The 19673-nt window shown below is 33.7% G+C and overlaps 1 protein-coding gene and 1 pseudogene across 2 annotated transcripts; both read left to right on the forward strand.

Annotated features, from left to right (window-relative positions):
- Positions 1–96: 96 nt before the first annotated feature.
- On the forward strand, positions 97–1718 carry LOC149526707 (GDSL esterase/lipase 1-like; annotated as a pseudogene).
- A 7719-nt stretch (positions 1719–9437) lies between these two features.
- LOC110423716 (phosphoinositide phosphatase SAC2-like) lies at positions 9438–19182 on the forward strand. Of its 2 annotated transcripts, XM_021438041.2 has the most exons (16): positions 9438–9926; positions 10928–11132; positions 11216–11381; positions 12085–12307; positions 12844–12920; positions 13382–13569; positions 13672–13769; positions 13875–14008; positions 14099–14224; positions 14601–14943; positions 16147–16268; positions 16411–16524; positions 16901–17071; positions 17349–17522; positions 18209–18299; positions 18631–19182. In XM_021438041.2, the coding sequence occupies exons 1-16, from the start codon at positions 9843–9845 to the stop codon at positions 18751–18753; spliced, it is 2439 nt and encodes an 812-aa protein (XP_021293716.1). In that variant the 5' UTR covers positions 9438–9842; the 3' UTR covers positions 18754–19182. The 2 variants fall into 2 exon arrangements, with proteins under 2 accessions (XP_021293716.1, XP_089640933.1); XM_089784807.1 differs by lacking the exons at positions 9438–9926; positions 10928–11132; positions 11216–11381 and adding an exon at positions 11572–11911.
- The last annotated feature ends 491 nt before the right edge of the window (positions 19183–19673 follow it).

The raw sequence follows: 19673 nt of genomic DNA on the forward strand, positions 1-19673 counted from the left end.
ATCAATTAGAATAACCAAGTCAATCAAATCATATCAATTGAAATGGTAATCATGACAAATTAGAATCAATAATTAAGATAGCCTTCATTACAAATAATGGTCTATGCTTGTGAATTCACATTTGATACTAAACATATAGTATTTTGGCTTGAATCTTTGCGAATCTATATTGAGCTCCAAGTAAAATGTGATTTTGCATACAATATTTTGTTTTTTAAACAATGTTTCATATTGTTAAGTGTGTTTAATCACAATTACTAATGCTAGTTTATATGATTATTTAACTAAGGTTAAGATGAGATTGGTAGGATTGATTAAATACTACATTAATGCTAATAATTGTTGTACTCCTTTTTCCTTGCTATTTGGTCCATTGAAATTTCTCTTTTATTTAAGGCTTTCCTTAGAGCAGACTTTTTTAAACTGATTAGACTGCATTTTCCCTCATGTAGGACGCTAACAACGCTATAAATATCAAGCAAACTAAGTTATCTGTTAGAAGATGATTTCTTCCACTTTGTTTCACATGGTTGAATAATTAATTCTTTTCCAACTTATATATTGGGGGGTTAATCCCAGGCGATAGATTTGAGAACTCAGTCAAGTCATTTCAAGAATGTGGAAAAGCTGCTGAGACGGAAACTAGGGGATGCAGAAGCCAAAATTTTGTTATCTCAGGTTGTTTACTTTTTTTTTTTGTTTTAATTAGTGAAAGTTCCAGTTTGTATTAAAGACAGAGGGGAACAATTGTTCACCTCTGAAAGGACGAGATGATTTTGTTTTGTTATATCTCCTTTCGGAATAACAGTCCAAAATCACCTCTATACAATGCATTTCCCTGAACCTGTAAACAAAAATCATCTCCTCTTTCAACTATGAAAGGAAAATGCGTTTCCCAAGCTGTTCACTTAATTACCATTGGAGCCAGTGATTACATATCCTTTAACTGGACACACTCCAACGTGTCTCAATCCTTCATAGAAGAATATGTTGGAATGGTGATTGGCAATGTAACTAATGCTATCATAGTAATTCCGTATTGTTCAAGCATTTTAATCTCTTTCCCCCTTTAAACATCCTTTTCTATCCCAACATGAATAAGTTGCGATGTATATTCCATTTTGATGTTAATTTCCGGAAATATACAAAAAAGGGAGGAAGGAAATTCGGGGTTCTGTCCATGGGGATAAAGTTTAGTGCTATCCATGAAAGGACCGGTAAATGCAGGTTTCCCCATCCCAGTAGGCACAGCACTATCAAAACTGTAGAATGCAGCACTTCCTAAAGTTTTTACAGGAGTCGAATATCCAAATAGAAGGATTTAGATACACAAAGCAGGATATTAATGTTACTGCTACTGAAATACTGTGTAATCCTGAAATATATGGTAGGAGTTGTGGAATCTTCTTCTTGCATTTAAGTGAAAAGCATGCATATTTCTAGTCTAAATTTTGTGACCGATCCTCAATGTTTTGAAGGTTTGAAGGAGGTAACTACAGCATGCTGAGGCACTGGCCCGTACAGAAGAATTTTCAACTGTGGGGGAAAGAGGGGAGCTTGGAAAGAGTACAAGTTTGTCCAGATTCTACTGAATATCTTTTTCTTTCAACTCTTTTCATCTCACTGAAAAGACCCAAATGCATATCGCCGAGCTACTATGGAGTGGAACTGCCAATATTACTGGACCTTATAATCTCAAAGCACTATTTGAAGCATGATGATCATTTCTGTTGTTTAAGTCATGACTTGAGAACAAATATGATTTTGTTGAGTGATTCCTGGTAGTTGTGGAACCGGTGTATTGTGCCCTTGCTGTATTCTGATAGTATTATATTGTATGAATAGGCACCGAATTTGTTTCATACGATTACCATCTATACTTCTACATGAGGCCAAGTTGGCGTTTATCAATCTTAGATTTTGTAACTCGAAGCTCAGTCCCAGTAATCATTTCAAAACCGCTGAGTTGAATCTTTTGATCGCCATGTGTTGTGCCTTGCGAGCATTATGTTTACCGGTAATTGTTTCTTTGCTCGTCATAATTGCACATATTCGTCGAGTGTCTTTGCTGCTCATTGTTCTCACTTTTCAGTAACTTGAATTTGGGCTTACATCGGCCCAATCCGAAAGCCTGATTGAACCCAACTATCTCTAAATCCAACTTAAGCCCATATATTTTTGCATAGCCCCAAGTTGAGTACCAGTCCATAAGAAGGAAAGAAACACCAAGCCCTCGTTTCGCCTCTACGTGTCTGCTATACTATAGTACTACCAAAATCCCATTTCTTGTTGCCTTTTGCACATAAATATATAATTAAAAATAATAAAAGAAGCGAGAAAGATGGGGGCATTATAATTAATTTCCCTTCCTTTCATATATAAAATCTATGTAAGTTAGGTGGGTGTTGATGTCAGAATAACCCACGAAAGACTTTCGATTCCTAAGCTCTTCATTGCAAATATCTTTCAGCACCTACCTTATAACATTTTATTGGACCACCAATTATTTTTAGGCCTCCTATAGTACCTGACAAAATCCGGCAAGCACGAACTTCACCACAGCAGAGTTGAGTTGACCCAAATCTACAGCCAACTGATCCTAGCTCGGCGTCGTTTCCTTTATACGATGCCCAGTTTGTAAGAGCCATAACTTTTTGGGACCTGACCTATTCCTTGGATAGGCCGTAAGATTCTAACAAAAAGCAGAAATTCCAAAACAAATACCTCTTTGTTCAATCGACAGCAGGGTGGCTATGGTAGTAAAAGGTTGTGTCAAATCCATAAAATCAAGAAATGAAAGAAACCCAAAACCGTTCTCTCTATTTAGATAAAAATAGGGCAATTAAGGTAGTAAAAGTGAAAGGTTATGTCAAAATTTAAGCATGGTTCTTTTCAATGTGTATATAGGTAGGAGATGTTATTATTATTGAATTAATGGTAATCTAATCAGATCAATTAATAAATTTATACAATTCATTGTAAATCTCAATTATGTTAAATTTTACTGGAAATTAAAACAATATATTTTAGAGGAAGGAGATACCGTGATGAAACGTGAAGGTGGGAGAGTGAAAGCAACAACAAGACTTGATGTGCTATGGCGTGTGAGCAAACAACCCTTTGTTTTCCTCACAAAGTATGATAATAACAACGGCCATCCATCCATACATAATGAAAGCATAGTAATAAATAAAGAAAGAAAGACTTTTGACAATAGCACAATAGTTTCAAGTAATTATTGCTTGGCAATGATTAGCGGCCTTAAGGGGGAGAAAAGGAGGCAATAGTTTCCACATGAAAGATCAATTTTGTAGGTATGCAAATCAAAGCTCTACGAGAATCAAAAGATAAGATGTGGAGAGGGAATGAGTTGGCGGAGTTTTTTCCACAAATTGCTAAAAGTAAAAGGGCATATGACTTTATTGGGAGAGCAGTATAAGAAATCAGGACATATTCTAGGGAAATAAATAAAGTTGCCCAACAGGGGAAGGCTTAATAGTATTATTTGGAATTATTAGAAAGTTTTCGTTTGACAATTTCCCTAACTTTGTGATTCCACGTTCTCAATTATTGCTTCCTCTCTCTCTCTCTCTCTCTCTCTAAAACACTGCAAGTCCACCACTAAGGTAAGGACAAGCCAGAAATACTAAGTCCAAAGTTAGTAAACTACTCGCCCCCCTTGAGAAAGGACGTTTGTCCACTCCTCCACTTAAGTCCTATTTGCTGTATTAATTATTCATTCACCAACCCAATTGGGTTCTAGATAATACGCACAACTACTTGTTTTGCAAGTGAAACTTTTGTAAGAGTAAATAGAACGTGAAAAACATGTCATTTCTCACCAAAAAAACAAAGAAGGGCATAATATTGACCCCAGGTTTTTCATTTTTGGTCTGAGAGGTACAGATAACTTAATAAAGGACAAAAAAATTTTAACACCCAATCTTAAGTTTCATGACGTTTTCCGAATAAATATGCCTTAATTCAGTACAGTTGGTAAATATCAACATTGAGGTCTTCGAAACTAAGCTTCCATTATTTATCTTCACACAGTCTCATTCTTAGCATATACTATATATAATATATTATACTTTAAAAATATAACTCAACACATTTAAAAGTAGGGCATATTACTCACCTTTTTTCCCCCTAAAGAAGTACATGATGGAGTTAATGAACTTCCTGTTTTCACTTTATATATATATATATATAATATAGTAGATTTATCCATTTAAAACATGCTTGCATGTACTAAAAAAGAAAATCCAATCAAAACATTAATTATTATCTTATTCAAAAGCTTGTGATATAGCATTTAAAAGATGAACATGAAGATCGAAGTTCCTAATTTAGTGCTTTTAACTTTGACAACACAACATTAGAATCTGATTCCAGATTTACAATTCCAAGTACCTAACTAAACCATGTGAAATACTACCAAAACCCATTGTGATAGTGGTAGCTACTAGACATAAAGCTCCCCCATCTATCAACACGGTTATGATGACAATTCCTTTTAAAAGGAATAGCATGATTCAATTAAACTCCAAATATTTAGAATTTCTTATCTTTCCATAAGATATATGAATATATTCGGAGGGACCATATTTCCTTCGCATATTGATGAAGAAACTTCATTTTCCAGTTTTAAAAAAGAAAATAAAATAGAAAGAAAGAAAAACACATGGAATTGAAAGCAAGTGTGCAGGTTGCCTGGAACGCCTGCGAGTACAGCCCGACCAAGCACATGCTCTCTCGGATCCCCTGTTGTACTCTTCTTTCGGCTCTTAACCAATCAAATGCTGGACACGTGGCCTCACTGTCGGCTCAGGAAAACAAATGGTGTGCATTCCATACAAACCGTGCACATTTCTCGTGCCGGATAAGGAGGATGAAACGTCCACGTTTTGCCACGTCATACTGCCAGCTGTCTCCAGCTACGCCAGAGATCTTTGCCACGTTGAAAGGGTCATCCATCTCCATCGTCCGATCGTCATCCCCGCGGACCCGCACTTCGCTTTCGAGAGTCTATTTAATTTCACGGTCAACTTTTTTTTTTTAGTTTTTTCTGTTGATGTTTAATTTAATGATAAGAAGAAAAACAACCTTTTCAAGAAAGAAAGAATTGAAAACTGAAAATAGAGATCGTCTTCTCTTGGGAAAAAATAATATACAAAAAGGCTGGCGTTGGATGAGTGGCGATGGAGGAAACAGCAAACCCCATGTTCCGGAGTTTTTACTTTTCATGCAGGATCACGACCCATTCGCTTGTGCTTGGCGGTTGGGTGTGTGCACATGTTTATTTTGAATAAAATAATAATTTTGCCGTAATGAATGATTTATCATTTACGTCAATGATTTTAAGTTATTTCATTTCTCTTTTCTTAATAATATTTTTTTTAAAAAATATTACTGTTTTTCCCTACTCACTTTTTATGTTATTAACATGATTATTACTTTAACATTAAATCTACGTTCATATATTTTTTTCTTACCGTCAATAAGTATTTTTTACCATTACCTAAGAAAGTGATTGAATTGTTTATTTATTTTTATTTTATAATCTCATGATATTCTCGAAGTTTGACTAATTTGATGTATTTATGACTAACTTGAAAATTTTTTAAAATAAATAAAAATTATGCTAGATTACAAATTTATTTATATATATTATATTTTTCCTAGCATATATGTCACGATGCATTTACAACAGGATATATAGATTAGGCCGTTAAGAACTTTCTAGACGGTTCTTGCTAATTATAATATTAAGTTTCAAAATAAAACAAGTCAATGCTAGAAAATATGTAAATAAACTTGATTACCATGATTATTTATAGACGTATCTATTACCCTCGAAAGCCGGTGGGAACTCTCCTTCTGCAAAATGCTAGATCTTTCCCAATTGTGCGAACTCGGAAACCATGGGATCGATGCATGGTCCATGGGAAAAGGCCATAAAATGGGACCCGCACCCGTCACCGGCGGAAATGTAGATTGAAATTTATATGAAGAAATTTATGAACAAAGCTTCCACACCTCTACGAGACAACAAGTCTACGACCCCATAGCCCACAATTTAAGCGTCAACCGTTGGATGATGCAATCACTTTTTTATGATTTTTTTTTTTTTACAAAATTTTTTCGACATCATTATCTTTTTACTACGAAGTTGTAATGAAACAGAAGATAAGTTTTTCAGTTACAACAAAAACGAATGTAACCCGTGACAGTATGACAAAACTGTACGTAGATACTGTCCTTTTTTTTCTTTCTAAAAACATGCAAATTGTACTCGGATTTTCGTTTTTGATTTATTGACTTAAAAATAAAAGAAAATGAATCACTCCTATTTTTATAACATGATTATCTTTTTCTCCGAATTAAAAGGCAATAGGAAATGCTGAAGGATTAATTATCAATGCATTTTATTTTATATAAATGGAATATAGCACCTCCAAAAGTCCAATTAGCGAACAAAAAAAAAATTCCAACCAAAGAAATATATATTGTTTCAGAGTCTATGGACTAAGGGTTTAAATTAAAGAAAACATCACCAATCAGCATATACTTCATTAACGTGTTTTTTGAATAGTATTTATTGATTAATTGATGTCTTAATTGTTGACCAAACTGTAAAGACCATCCAAAAAACATTTCATGGTTATCCAAAATTTTTCTGATAAAAAAAATTCAACTTATTGATAATCAGCTTAAGAAATGCCCATTAATTTCATGCTTATAACAATTTGCCCAAGTGACTAAAGCTATACTTAATTCAATCCCCAAAAGTTTTCTAAGATTTTAATTTTTCTATTGGGAATTAATGAATATACAGCAAAGGCAAAATTAAATTTCTTGAATATCAAGTGTACGGCATGTGCCCAAGTTTCCCAGTGAATTAAGGCAAGCAAAATTGTGGTGGCAAAAGTTTTGAAGAAGATCACCCAAACATGGAAACTAAAAAGAAAACCCAGCTTGGATATCTCTGTAATTCCATAATTAAAATATACAAAGTAGACCGTCAAGTTGATCAAAGGAATGGTATATTAGCATATTCTTATTCACGACGAGATTATCATTATATTTTTTTTTATAATTTTATAATAATTTCTTTTCGTACGTGAAACAATTATTAGAATTGGACCACCTACAAGGAAAAAAAATAAAATATACGCCATCAAGACAAAGATCCCAAGAAACAGGGAAATTTTAGAAAATCACTTTTGATATTAATCCAAAATTAAAAAATAAAATAAAAACACAAAAAAAAAGACAATCCGAGGCTGAGTTGACTCGAAACCAAACCGAGTCATTTACCATACATGAAGGTTCACGTGGTGAGACTAGCCCTTCATTATCAGGACCGTTGAAATGTCGATCAAAACCTCGACAATGATTTGATCAATTCCAAGCGAAACTTGTTGCCCAGCCTGCTCCTCTTTAATGCCATTCACATGGACTCTTCACTCTTAAAGCCCAACACTTGTCCTCGAGGAAAACTACATTGCCAAATTTGACGAAGAATTAAAAGATTCTTTCAAAAATATATTTCATAAATAAAGTGTTTTTAAAAATATTTTTTTATAAATTTAATTATTTTTAATTTAAAAAATTAATTTTAAATAAAATTACTTTTAATAGAATTGACTCATATGTTTAGGTTCACGCCTTAAACCAATTCATATTTTTTTAGTTTTTTTCATCAAACCATTCATGTCTAGAGTATTTATTATCAGAAAAAAAAATCTTTAAGTATTTTTAGTATTTTAAAGTAATTTTGATACATAAAGAAAAATTTTTAAGCATTTTAAGTACTTTAAACATTTTAGGGTAGTTTTTTATACATGAAAAAAAATCTTTGAGCATTTTAAACTTTCTTTGTCAAGTAAGCATATTCATTTATTATATTGTTAAATAGAATATAATATATTATTTGAAATTATTGATTTTGTTAAATGAAATTCAGTAGTTTTTATAGTTTTTAAGTATTTCATAATTGATTTTTAAGAATTACGTGATCAGTTTTTAAACATTGCATAATTAATTTTTAGGCATTGTGTGATTCATTTTTAGGTATTGCATGATTAGTTGATACGACATTGCATGACTGATTGAGAGGGATTGCATGACTAGTTAATAAAGCATTACATGACTAGTTTTTAGGTATTGTATAACTTAGGTATGGCTTAAAAATAAGTCACCTAATTCTTATAGCCTAGTTACGTAATACCTAAAAGTCAGTCTCATATTACTTAAAAAAATCAATGATATAATGTCTAAAAACTAGTAATGCAATACTTAATAACTAATTGATTTACTTGCTCATAGTCAGGTTTAAGCTGTCAAAGTCATACAGTGTTTTAATTTACGGATATTTCTAATCAATTTCAATTCTTTAACCTTGAGTTCTATGACTATAAACTAATAAACCTAAGAACCTAAAATATATATATCTTGATGTCATTTTTATTATTTGGATAGTAAGAAAGTGCTGGATAGTGGGATAGAGAAAACTGAAACTATTTTAATTTGTTTGAAATTGTTTAAACGATATTGTTGTCAAGTCATGTCAAAAATTGACTAGAAATAATTAAAATTAAAACAAATGATATTTTTAAATTAAACTTATAAAAAAAGTTATTTCTCACAATTTCTTCATGAATTTACTTTTCAATTTCGAAATAATTTCTAGCGACGGAGTTAAGATTTAAGATTTGAGGGGGTGAAAATGAAAAAATTTAATACTTGAAAGGGCAAAATTATAAAAATTTTAAAAAATAAAAAAATTTAAAATAAAACAAAAAAATATAAAATTTTTTGAAACTTTGAGAGAACGGCTTGTACTAACCCTCCTCCTTCCACCTCTACTTAAACCCTTATATAGATCACATTTAATGTGAAATATGGTATCACAATATTACAATCATCATACTCCAATCAAAACCACTTTTACAAAACCATCATCTTTCAGTAATCACTAACTCAATAATTTTTTAAATTTAAATAAAGTATTTTTTAAAAATTTAAATTTAAATAAAAATAATTTATATATTGGATGAAGTAAAATTGATAACAATAATACATTTTGAATCCGATTATCAAATATTTATAGATGATTAAGAGAAAAAAAACATCATAATTTTGAGCAATATGCTAAATTAGATGTGAGGCATACACCAGATCCCACCCTCCCACCGATTCAACCCAATCATAACGACCATGTCCGACTCATAACTCGTCAAACCAATCATTAAACCGCCGTAATTAAATTGAACAGAAAAACATATTAGAAAAGGAAGTTACTGTTGGCGGACTCCTATATTTTCTTCTATTATTACTGTCGTATTGAAAAACTAAAATTTTAAAAACACCGCTATCTCGTATATATTTTTTTTCTTTTAGAAACTAAAAAATATATATAGCTTCCTCTTTTTTTTTTTTTTTGGGTTACTTTGTGTGGTAGCAGTCCCCATTCAGCTGTGCCTTTCTCCTCTGCTTCTCCTTCTCTTCTTCTTCTCGATCTCTCTTTTCCTCTTTCCGACAAAAGACACCGTTTTCGCATATCAATACCACCGTTCTCATTTACTTTAATTTATTTTTTCCCGTTTTTTCTTAGGTTGTTTTTTTTTTCCTGTTGTTCGTGATTTCTAGGTTGAATCACTGAATTGTGATTAGCTAGTTTTTTTTTTCTTCCATTTTTCTGTGTTTTTATCTGTGTTTATATATAGATTGAATTTTGTAAAGTGAGAGAGGTTTTTCTTTTTCCGCGGGTTTCGGTGATCTGTGTTTTGAGTGAACCCGAGCTTTGAGGCTCGGGGAACTCGGGATCCGAAGAGCTAATGGCAGACGAGAATTGCAGTGATGCTGGACCCGACCCGAATCCTTGCTTTTTGCAGAAATTCAGACTCTACGAGACTCGCTCGGTATTTTTCCTTTTTAACTCTTATATACAAACGTATATACGTTTTATACATGTGTTCGCATGCTTGTATATACGTTTATGTGTCTATACGGCTGTTGGTTTGAGGATTTTGACTTGTTAGTTTTGATCATTGAAGTTGCTTATTTGTTTATCACGCTAAGTCTCTTCTCGATCTTTTTTTTTTTCTCTTTTCCTGGCTGTTTAATTTTGCGTGGCGGTTTTTTTTATCCATCTTTTCTTTTCTTCTTTCTATTTTTTTGAGCATTTTTGATGATTTTTAGCTTTAGCTTTGAAAGCTGCGCTCTGTTTTGCTCTGTTTTCCCCCGTGGTTAGCTTGATATTGGAGTGATTTGAATTTTTTTAATAAATCTCGAAATATTAAGAAATGGATGCATAATATATTGTACATAAGAAATAATTTTGAAATCTTGATTTCATTCTTCTCTGAGGTTGACTCAGATTTTTTTGGCTTTTGAGTGCATTTCGAACTGGTTTAATCTGAGATATGGAGTTTAAATTCCGTGGTAGAAGTATTTTTTGGTTTGAGGAGTTTGTTTTGTGCACAATTCTATTTAACTGCAGTCATCTCCTATGAGGTGTAAGACTGTTTTTTGTCCCATAAAGTGGGTTCATTACTCTTGAGATTATAGGCAGTGATTATTAATGAGCTTGGAAGCTACAAAAATGGTCATCTTGCGTGGTTTCATTATCAAGATATATAAGATGATATTGCCACATTTTAATGCTATCTATTTTCTGTTGCACCATGCCATTTAACTTGTTGCATCTTTTCACTAGAATCTTTAATACAGAAATAGTCGCTATCCTCAGAGCAAGTTCTACATTATCAGATAATTTTTCATTTTTTTTTCTCTTTTTACTCTATGATGCTTATAAGAAGAGTAGAGCTGCTTTTGTGTTTATTTCTCTTTCCCTTAACATTTCTTCAAGTAGATAATTATACAATTAATGCAACATTTGTGTGTTCCTTGTGTGCAACAGAATTTCTATATGATTGGAAGAGACAAGAACAGAGCTTTTTGGAGGGTATTAAAGATTGATCGATTAGACACGTCTGAACTAACCGTTCTTGAAGATTCTACAACATACTCAGAAATTGAATGCTGTGATCTGTTAAGACGGATACATGAAGGAAACAGGTCCACCGGCGGACTTAAATTTGTTACAGCTTGTTATGGAATCGTTGGTACGTAATAACTGTTAGGTTCTCCAACCTCCCCCCTCTGATGTTTTCATTATAAGCTAATGGTTTTCTCCCCATTAATTTAGGGTTTGTAAAATTTTTGGGACCTTATTACATGCTGCTGATCACGAAAAGAAGGAAGATCGGTGCAATTTGTGGCCATACTATCTATGCCATTACCAAGAGCGAGATGATTCCAATTCCAAATTCTCCTGTCCAGTCCAATTTGGCTTATTCTATGGATGAAAAAAGGTCTTTTGTCAATTCTGCATGTAAATGTAATGCGTCCTTGGTACTTATAAGGAGACATATGAGATTAGCGCTGTTAATATTCATTGTCCATCTGTATTTAGATGGAATTGTGTTATGTTGTGGTTATTTTATCTTCGTCTCAATTACTTATGTTCTCTGGGACAATAATTTGAGTTCTGGAGTTCTCTTTTAAAAGTAGACGAGTTCCATGGTGTGGAGGTAATCTCTGTAATATTTTTGTTGATACACCCTTCATGTTATATTGTTGACGTGGGCTCAAGGAACTTGAACTTATCTAAAGCTCTTTTCTGGTTAAATATCTTCCTTTTTTTTCCCCTTTTTAATTAGTTTCATATTCAAACAATTAAGTCAGCTTCCAACATATTATGTGTGTGTGTATAAAATGTTTAATGTTGCATCTTCTTAGTTAATACCATTTGTAGAGGCTATTGCCAGTTCATTTCCTGCATATGTACAGGGGCAAACTTCATTGCTGTGTGATGTTAATATAACATGTTGAATGAGACAAGGTATCATCAGGGTTTCTGGGGGAAAATTACTTTCTCTTTTATTTCCTGGTTAAAATTTTTAGCTTAAGCAGTTGTTTCATTTCTATTTATTCTTTTTTCATTAAATAGATAAACATGAATTAACATGGCTTGCCTTTTCTTTCTTTCTTTCTTCTTTTTCCTTGTTGACATAGATACAAGAAGCTCCTCTGCACAGTGGATCTTACAAAGGACTTCTTTTTCAGCTACTCATACAATGTTATGCATAGTCTTCAAAGAAATTTATGTAAGGATGAGACAGGACTGTTTAACTATGAAACAATGTTTGTCTGGAATGAGTTCTTAACTCAAGGAATCCGCAATAATCTCAAGAATACTCTGTGGACAGTTGCATTGGTATATGGCTTTTTCAAGCAGGTATGATATACTTTAGGCTTTTTCCTATTCATTAATTTCTGTGAAAAGTGATAACTGAAGTAAGGATTTGCAGGAAAATGGTTAAGTTGAATTAGTTATATTATTTTATTTCTGTTTCCATATCTGGCTTAATTGTTTGAAATATGTTGCTTTAGAGGAATCTATATAAACCTGAACTTTATAACCCTTTTCAGCAGTTGTGGAATTTTCTAGGCTTGCAGTAGCTGTGGAATTTGATGTGTCTCTGTTCTTTTTAAATTGTATTTTTATTTATTTAATCCTCAAATTTGGGATCTACCATCAAGTTTATAAATATAGAATTCCTTTTTCAATAATTCTTAAGGTGCCTGAATGACTTGTTTACAAGGTGTTCTCTTATAACTTTTGCCACCTTAAAATGGAGTAGCTAAAGCAGTTAGATAATGCTGGTTTGCAGTTTTGAAACTTGTGCTGAACATGTTAGCTTGTTGCTTCTCTTAGATGCATGGTTTTAAAGTTCATATCTAATGTTTGTTGTTTCCTGCTTTGGTATCCAGGTCAAACTTTCTGTGTCTGGCAAGGACTTTAAGTTAACTCTCATTGCAAGACGTTCTCGACATTATGCTGGGACAAGGTTTAGATGCTTTACAAGCTACTGATTGAAATGTTGGCTGGATTAGTTATATAATTGGAACTGCTGTTAACCATTTCATTTGGCCCACAATTCATTAGGAAAATTAGCTTTGGTGCTAGTTTCCACTGTCAATTGCTTAGTGAGCTCACCTTTTTGTGTCAAAATTTATTGGAGGACAAAGTTGTTCATTGTACTTAGCTCTTAATTATCTGGCTAACGATAGTTTTGATCTGTATTCTGTATCCAGTATCTTATCGCACAATAAACGAGTTCTGCTTATGAATTGAAGGAGTAATATGAACTTCAATAGCTGTAGAAAAAATGAAGTTTTCTTTGCTTAATTTTGAGTTCTAGTTTTGTCACTGCTTCTTAATATTGTAGATAATTTTTTTACCTACTTTTGTTGCTGGTCTGGAGTCTGACATGATTGTCACTTTGTTTATTTCTCTTCTACTGCATAGATATTTAAAACGTGGTGTGAATGAGAAAGGTAGAGTAGCAAATGATGTTGAGACAGAACAGATTGTGTTTGAAGATGTTCCTGAAGGATGCCCCACACAAATAAGTTCTGTTGTCCAGAATCGAGGCTCTATCCCACTTTTCTGGTCCCAGGAAACTTCACGCTTGAATTTGAAACCTGACATCATATGTAAGAATTCTTGCTTGTTGAATAAGCACACTGAGAGGCATATATCATTAGTTCTACATGGTAACTACTGTAGATTTTCCTAATTTCACTTTTTGTTTCCAGTATCAAAGAAGGATCCGAATTATGAGGCCACAAGACTACATTTTGAAAATCTTGTAAGGAGATATGGAAATCCAATAATCATATTGAATTTGATAAAGGTAGGCCTTTTGCTGATTATTTGTCAATTTCCATAAACTTCATGATGTTTTTTTATCTGCAATGATTTCCTGATTTGTTCTGCTTTCCATTCTGGTGATTAAAAGAGGTGTGAGAAGAAGCCTCGGGAAAGCATTCTCCGTGCAGAGTTTGCAAATGCTATCAGATTTCTCAATAAAAGTTTAACGAAGGAGAATCGTCTGAGGTTCCTTCATTGGGACCTGAACAGACATTCCAGAAAGTACTTCTATACCCCCTTGCTTATGTAAAATCTTGCTTATCAATCTTTTAAAGGATGGTTAACTTAAGAGAGCTTGATCATTTTCTGCAGAGCTACAAGTGTGTTGGCGCTTCTAGGCAGAGTGGCTGACTATGCATTAAACTTAACGGGCATCTTTTACTGTCAAGTAACACCAAATTTTAGACGGGAGGGGTTGTTGAATTTATCTTGCTTGGTGTAAGTTTTCCTTATGAAGTTGATAATGTTTTCATGATGCTGTAGTTACTTGTCTGTATTTTTTTTTTCACCTTTCTTATAAGTTACAAATATCTACACATAAATTTTCTTTTGCTACTACTTATTTGATCAAAGAATACCTGTTTACTTTGCCCTTTCTATCATGTATTATCTCAATCTGTAATATGCTAGAATGCATACCATTTGGCACATGTAACCTGTACTGCTATTTATGGTCTCTTGCATTTGCCTTTTCCTTGAAAAATATAACATTTTAGGTTGCTCATAATTTAGTTTTTTATGTCGATTTGGTTTGCTGATGCTTTTGCTGATTATTCATGTCTACTTATGATACATGTGTGCAAATCTATTGCAGGCAAAATGATGAGTGCTCTCAGATTCTTTCTGACATAAGTAACGATGTTGAGAAGTTGGAAACGGATGTTGTTAATGATAAGCAGAATTCTAGTGATATAAAACCCCCAATGTTTCAAAATGGAGTCCTTAGAACCAACTGCATTGACTGTCTAGATCGCACTAATGTTGCCCAATATGCCTATGGGTTGATGGCTCTTGGACGCCAGCTCCATGCTATGGGCTTCACAGAATCCCAAACGATTGATCAAAATAGTCCTTTGGCCGATGATTTAATGGGAGTTTATGAAACAATGGGTGACACACTTGCTTTACAGTATGGTGGCTCTGCAGCACACAACAAGGTAATCCTTCTTAGAGATTTGAGGGGCTTTTGTAACTTCCCAAAAGAATTTGATGAGGGTGTCTAGATAGTCGATTTTGGTTAATACTTATTTTCTAAAAAATCATTTTATCGTGTAACATTATATAAAGAATAATGAGAACAACCATTATAAGTGAAGCACTACTTCACGCAGAACAACTAGAATAGGTGGAGCATTACTTCACGTGGAACAATTAATACAAGTAGAATAATTATTTTTTACAAAATAATAATTTCACATAGATGACAGTGAAAGTAATCCGGAATAGGTGGCAGTGTTCATGGGTTACTTTTATATTGGGATGTTTCGAAGAGTTTGGCTTGGTGGCTCAGATATGGAGGTAGTTAAGAGATCTCTCTTAACTTTTTCCTGAAGTACAAATGTTTTTTGCTTTTTCCTTGTTCTCTTATACTTGTTCACGTACAGCTTTTTTTCTTGTACCTGTTCATGTACAGCTTACTCTCTTGTACCTGTTCACGTACAGTTTTTTTTTATTAACTCCTACTCGATAACAAGTTTTATGTAATATAGTTATTTCAATGGTCACATAATAAGTTTTTAACCGTTACTCAACATTAACTTTCAGTAACGGTTACCTAACATTTAAACTCTCCTTAATGATATCATTCATTACGTTTATTAAAATCTTTTCTTGTAATTGTTATTTTTGACACTATATATATAGAGAGTCTTCACAACTCAAAAGGGGGACTTTTTGGGAGAACTACGGTGACTCTGACTCGTAGCTTTTCTCCTTAGCCTATTCTCTCTCAGAACTCTTATTCTTTTCTTATTCTCTTCCACCTGCCACAACATTTAGTACTTTAGGAGCTGCTTCAATCTTCCTTTCCGTCACCTCTAATACATCCCTTGTTTGCAACACTTCCTCTTCTCATCACAAGAACCCCATTTACAGGATAAAAACAGTATTTGTTTTCAAATTTAATGCTTGTTTCCAGCTATGGCTATCAAATTCGTTTATAGGGTTGTAAGATGGCAGAGTAATCCTTGAAACCTTGTGGTAGGAACATGAAGGTTGCTGGCCCGGTATAGTGACAACAGAGCTTGCTAGTTGGGCTTCAGTGCAGCCATAAATCATTATCTGCTTTTTCTTGTACTGAAACCCTTAGAGTATTAAATCCTGAGTACATTTTATCATTCTGCATTGGTCATGTTAAACAGATATTTTGTCAAAGGAGAGGCCAATGGAAAGCAGCAACTCAGTCCCAGGAGTTCTTTAGAACTTTGCAACGTTATTATAGCAATGCATACATAGATGCAGTGAAGCAAAGTGCCATTAATTTGTAAGATAAATAAGCCTCATTGTTCACATACTTTTAGGAAATGCTTGCAGTGTTGTGCAAATTGCATTTCTTGATATATGTTAATTAGTGCATAAGGATGGTGATGGATAACACTCCTGGAATTTGGCATGATACTATGCAGGTTCTTGGGTCACTTTCAGCCACAACAGGGTAAACCAGCACTGTGGGAGTTGGATTCAGACCAACACTATAGCGTTGGAAAGCATGGTCCTAATCTTTTTAATGAGAATGATAGGTATATTGAGTCTCTAAGATGCAGATGTTTGTGAGATTATATATTGCCAAAAAATCTGGATCTAGATCAATATGCAGATGTTTAGTAATATTCTGTGTATCTAAATACAATGTTATGTTCGTAAATCTGATAAATTTTAAGATTGTATCACAATATATATATGTTCCAATGATTGTTTTGAAAACTACACAATTTTTGGATTGTAAGTAATCAGGAAGGGAGTGCTGCTCTCAAATAGTAATGTTGATATTCATTCATCTGTTTGTTATAGGATAGTCAATATGTTGTTGAGCTGTCGCTTTGTGATCTCAGTTTAATACGGTAAATCTAAACTTTCTTGCAAAAAACTAATGAGTTTACTTTCAAATATCTGTAGGTCACTTTTTAAAAGATCACTATCTGATGGCAACATTCTTTGTGGAACTGACTCTCCCTTGGCTGCTTCAAATGTCGGACACCATCAGCCTCTGTCTGAAAACACAGGAGCTACCCATGGTCATTCAGGGTCCACTCCAGAGATGCCAACTTGTGAAATTTCTTATTCCAGGTGTGTTCAAACTTTTTTTTTTTCCAAGTTTATTAACTTAATGGTTGATATATTAAAAGAGTACTCATGATTTAAAAGTACTGTTGAGATTGTAGTTCTTGCTAGGGATTTATAGCATGGTTCCATCCCATAGGTGCCAACATGCTTAAGTTTTTGAAATCTGTCGCTGGTAGTACCAAGGAACTATGATTAACAAGCACCTTCATTAAATTAATTTTAAACTGATTCAAAGACTTCATCTGCTGTCCCACTGACTTAATTCTGGCTGGTTTTCTAGGTTTCCTCCAAGAATGTCTTGCAGGCAGCTTTTTGGAGATGTGGAAAAGGACCATTTTCTTGAAAGTAATCGCATATGTTATGATGAAAATGGAGATGAATGTAATTGCACCAACTTTGATATGGACTGGCTTTCTTCATCAGGAAATTCATGTGATGATGATATATATGACAGGTAGTTAAAGCCATCTTCATTAAGGTTACTTTAGAAAAGCAGCAAATTTTCCAGATAATGTTTTTCTCTGAAACCAATGATCATTGTGCCAACTACCAATTGTGTGTGCTTCTTCCCATTCTCAGCTAGTACCATCACCAGAAATATTAATTTGAGCACAGCTGTCAACAACTTGCTTTTTGGTGACAAACTTTTCAGTCACTTACTTTTAGGTCCTCATTCTGCTTCTACATTTATAGAAAAATTGCAGTTAACTTTTGAATAAACACAAAATATATACCGTGTCAACAAATGAGGACAAAAAAAAAAATATTTTTCCATCTCTATCTTATTAGATGGAATATCATTTTTAAACAACGAAATATTCTCCTGGTATAAGCTTTCCATACCAGAATGAACTGCCCGCAACCCTTTTGCACAACATCTCCCTTCTGGACTTAAAACAGAATGAAATTGAACAGAGTAAAGATGGAAAATGGAATTGAAGTTGGAAATTTTTTGTAATGATGTGAGTAAAATAATGTTGATTGTGGTGAAACAATAACTTCCTCAGTGTTTGCGGGGAACTTATGTCTCTCTATGCTTGCTGTCTGAAACCCTTTTTAGAATTTAATCGTAGATGCAAGAACTGCAATTCTGTGTTTTGACAGCTGAAATCTCATACATATGTATTTTTTCTTTGTCAGGTCGACCACGGGCCTATCATCTGAAAATATTGGTGCTGAACTAAAAATCGATATGACCACATCTCCAAGTGAGTCAGGGTCAAGTATAAAGGTTAGTACTTTGTGGTGTTATTATTGATTAATGACAGTAACTGAAATCAACTAAAGTATGGAATTGTTTGAATAATGTCTGAGAGAGGTCCATAATACTTCCTTTATGTATATATATATTCCAAAACTCCCCCCTTCCCCCTTCCAACCAAAAAATAAGTAGATCCTTTCCTTGAATCTACACACGTCTGCTGGGTGGTATATTTTAGTTAATATTTAATTGTTAAGTAAGGCTAGTGTTGCTAATGTTCGAGTTGTATCTTACCCATTTGATTTTCGTGTGCCATTGGTTGAAAGCAATCTACTGTTTTTTTGGTTGTTTGTTTGTTTAGGGAGGGGACCGAACTGCATCTGACCTCACTTGTGATGGTATTCTGGATGAGTTTTCTGAGAGCTTTGTGAATTGGGTAACTCATGGAGATATGCTTAATCCGTTACAGTTTACTTCAAAGTAGTGTCATGAATAACATTTGTTACAAGTTACAAGCACAACCAAATTGAACCCATCCGAAGGATGTGAGTTCATTTGCAAAAAATAATGATGGGATTGGCTGAGAGAGAAGAGTTGCGGCTCGTGCGGAGGAAAAAGTTTCAGCTCGTGTAATACTGACAGCATTTGCCTCCTCCTGAAATCCATGGGAGGGAATGTCACAGAGGAAGCAGAAGGGTACATAGCTAATTTCATTTTGGAGTTCTGACCACCTCAATCTGCAAAGATTCTAAACAACAATAGCTTTCAACCCCTGTAAATAATATTCTACAAAATCGATGATGCCTTGGAAGTTTGACATTATTGGCGATGCTTGTATTTCCTTCTCATGGTAACTTTTTAGCATAATATCCCATAATGTGCTAGATTTCAGATTTTTAAAGGAGACAGAAAATCAGCTTATCAGATTGATTAGGTAGCCCTAGTGGGTAGTTTTGGCACATCAATTTTCTCATCCGATACCTCATGTTGATTAATCGTTTCGAGGCAATTTTTCCTTCCCAATGTAGTGAACCGGTTTTGTGAGCACCTAGGACTAATCTTGGCTTGAATTAGAAACTTCAAAAGGTCAGACTTGAGAGGTAAACCGTTTTCCATGCATTACTCGTATAAATTGAACAGAACTTATTTACCGTAGAATATCCAGCAACCTTTCATCATTCTTTCATTTGATTTATTTTACAAACCCCAGTTTAACCGAAAACGCTGGACAGGAGCAAACATCCTAATTGCATACTTAAAGACTATATACTATGATCAAAATTGGCGATAACAAATCAAATCCAGAGTTTAATAGTGGCAACAATATCTTCCGCAAAAGGAATTAATAGAGAAACATTATTGCAGTTGGAAGAAATCAAAAAGCATTTGTAACTTTCATATAGC

The sequence above is a fragment of the Theobroma umbraticum genome, unplaced genomic scaffold, assembly GCF_002168275.2.
Source record: "Theobroma umbraticum cultivar Fairchild unplaced genomic scaffold, ASM216827v3 scaffold_204.0, whole genome shotgun sequence".
NCBI classification, from domain to species: domain Eukaryota; kingdom Viridiplantae; phylum Streptophyta; class Magnoliopsida; order Malvales; family Malvaceae; genus Theobroma; species Theobroma umbraticum.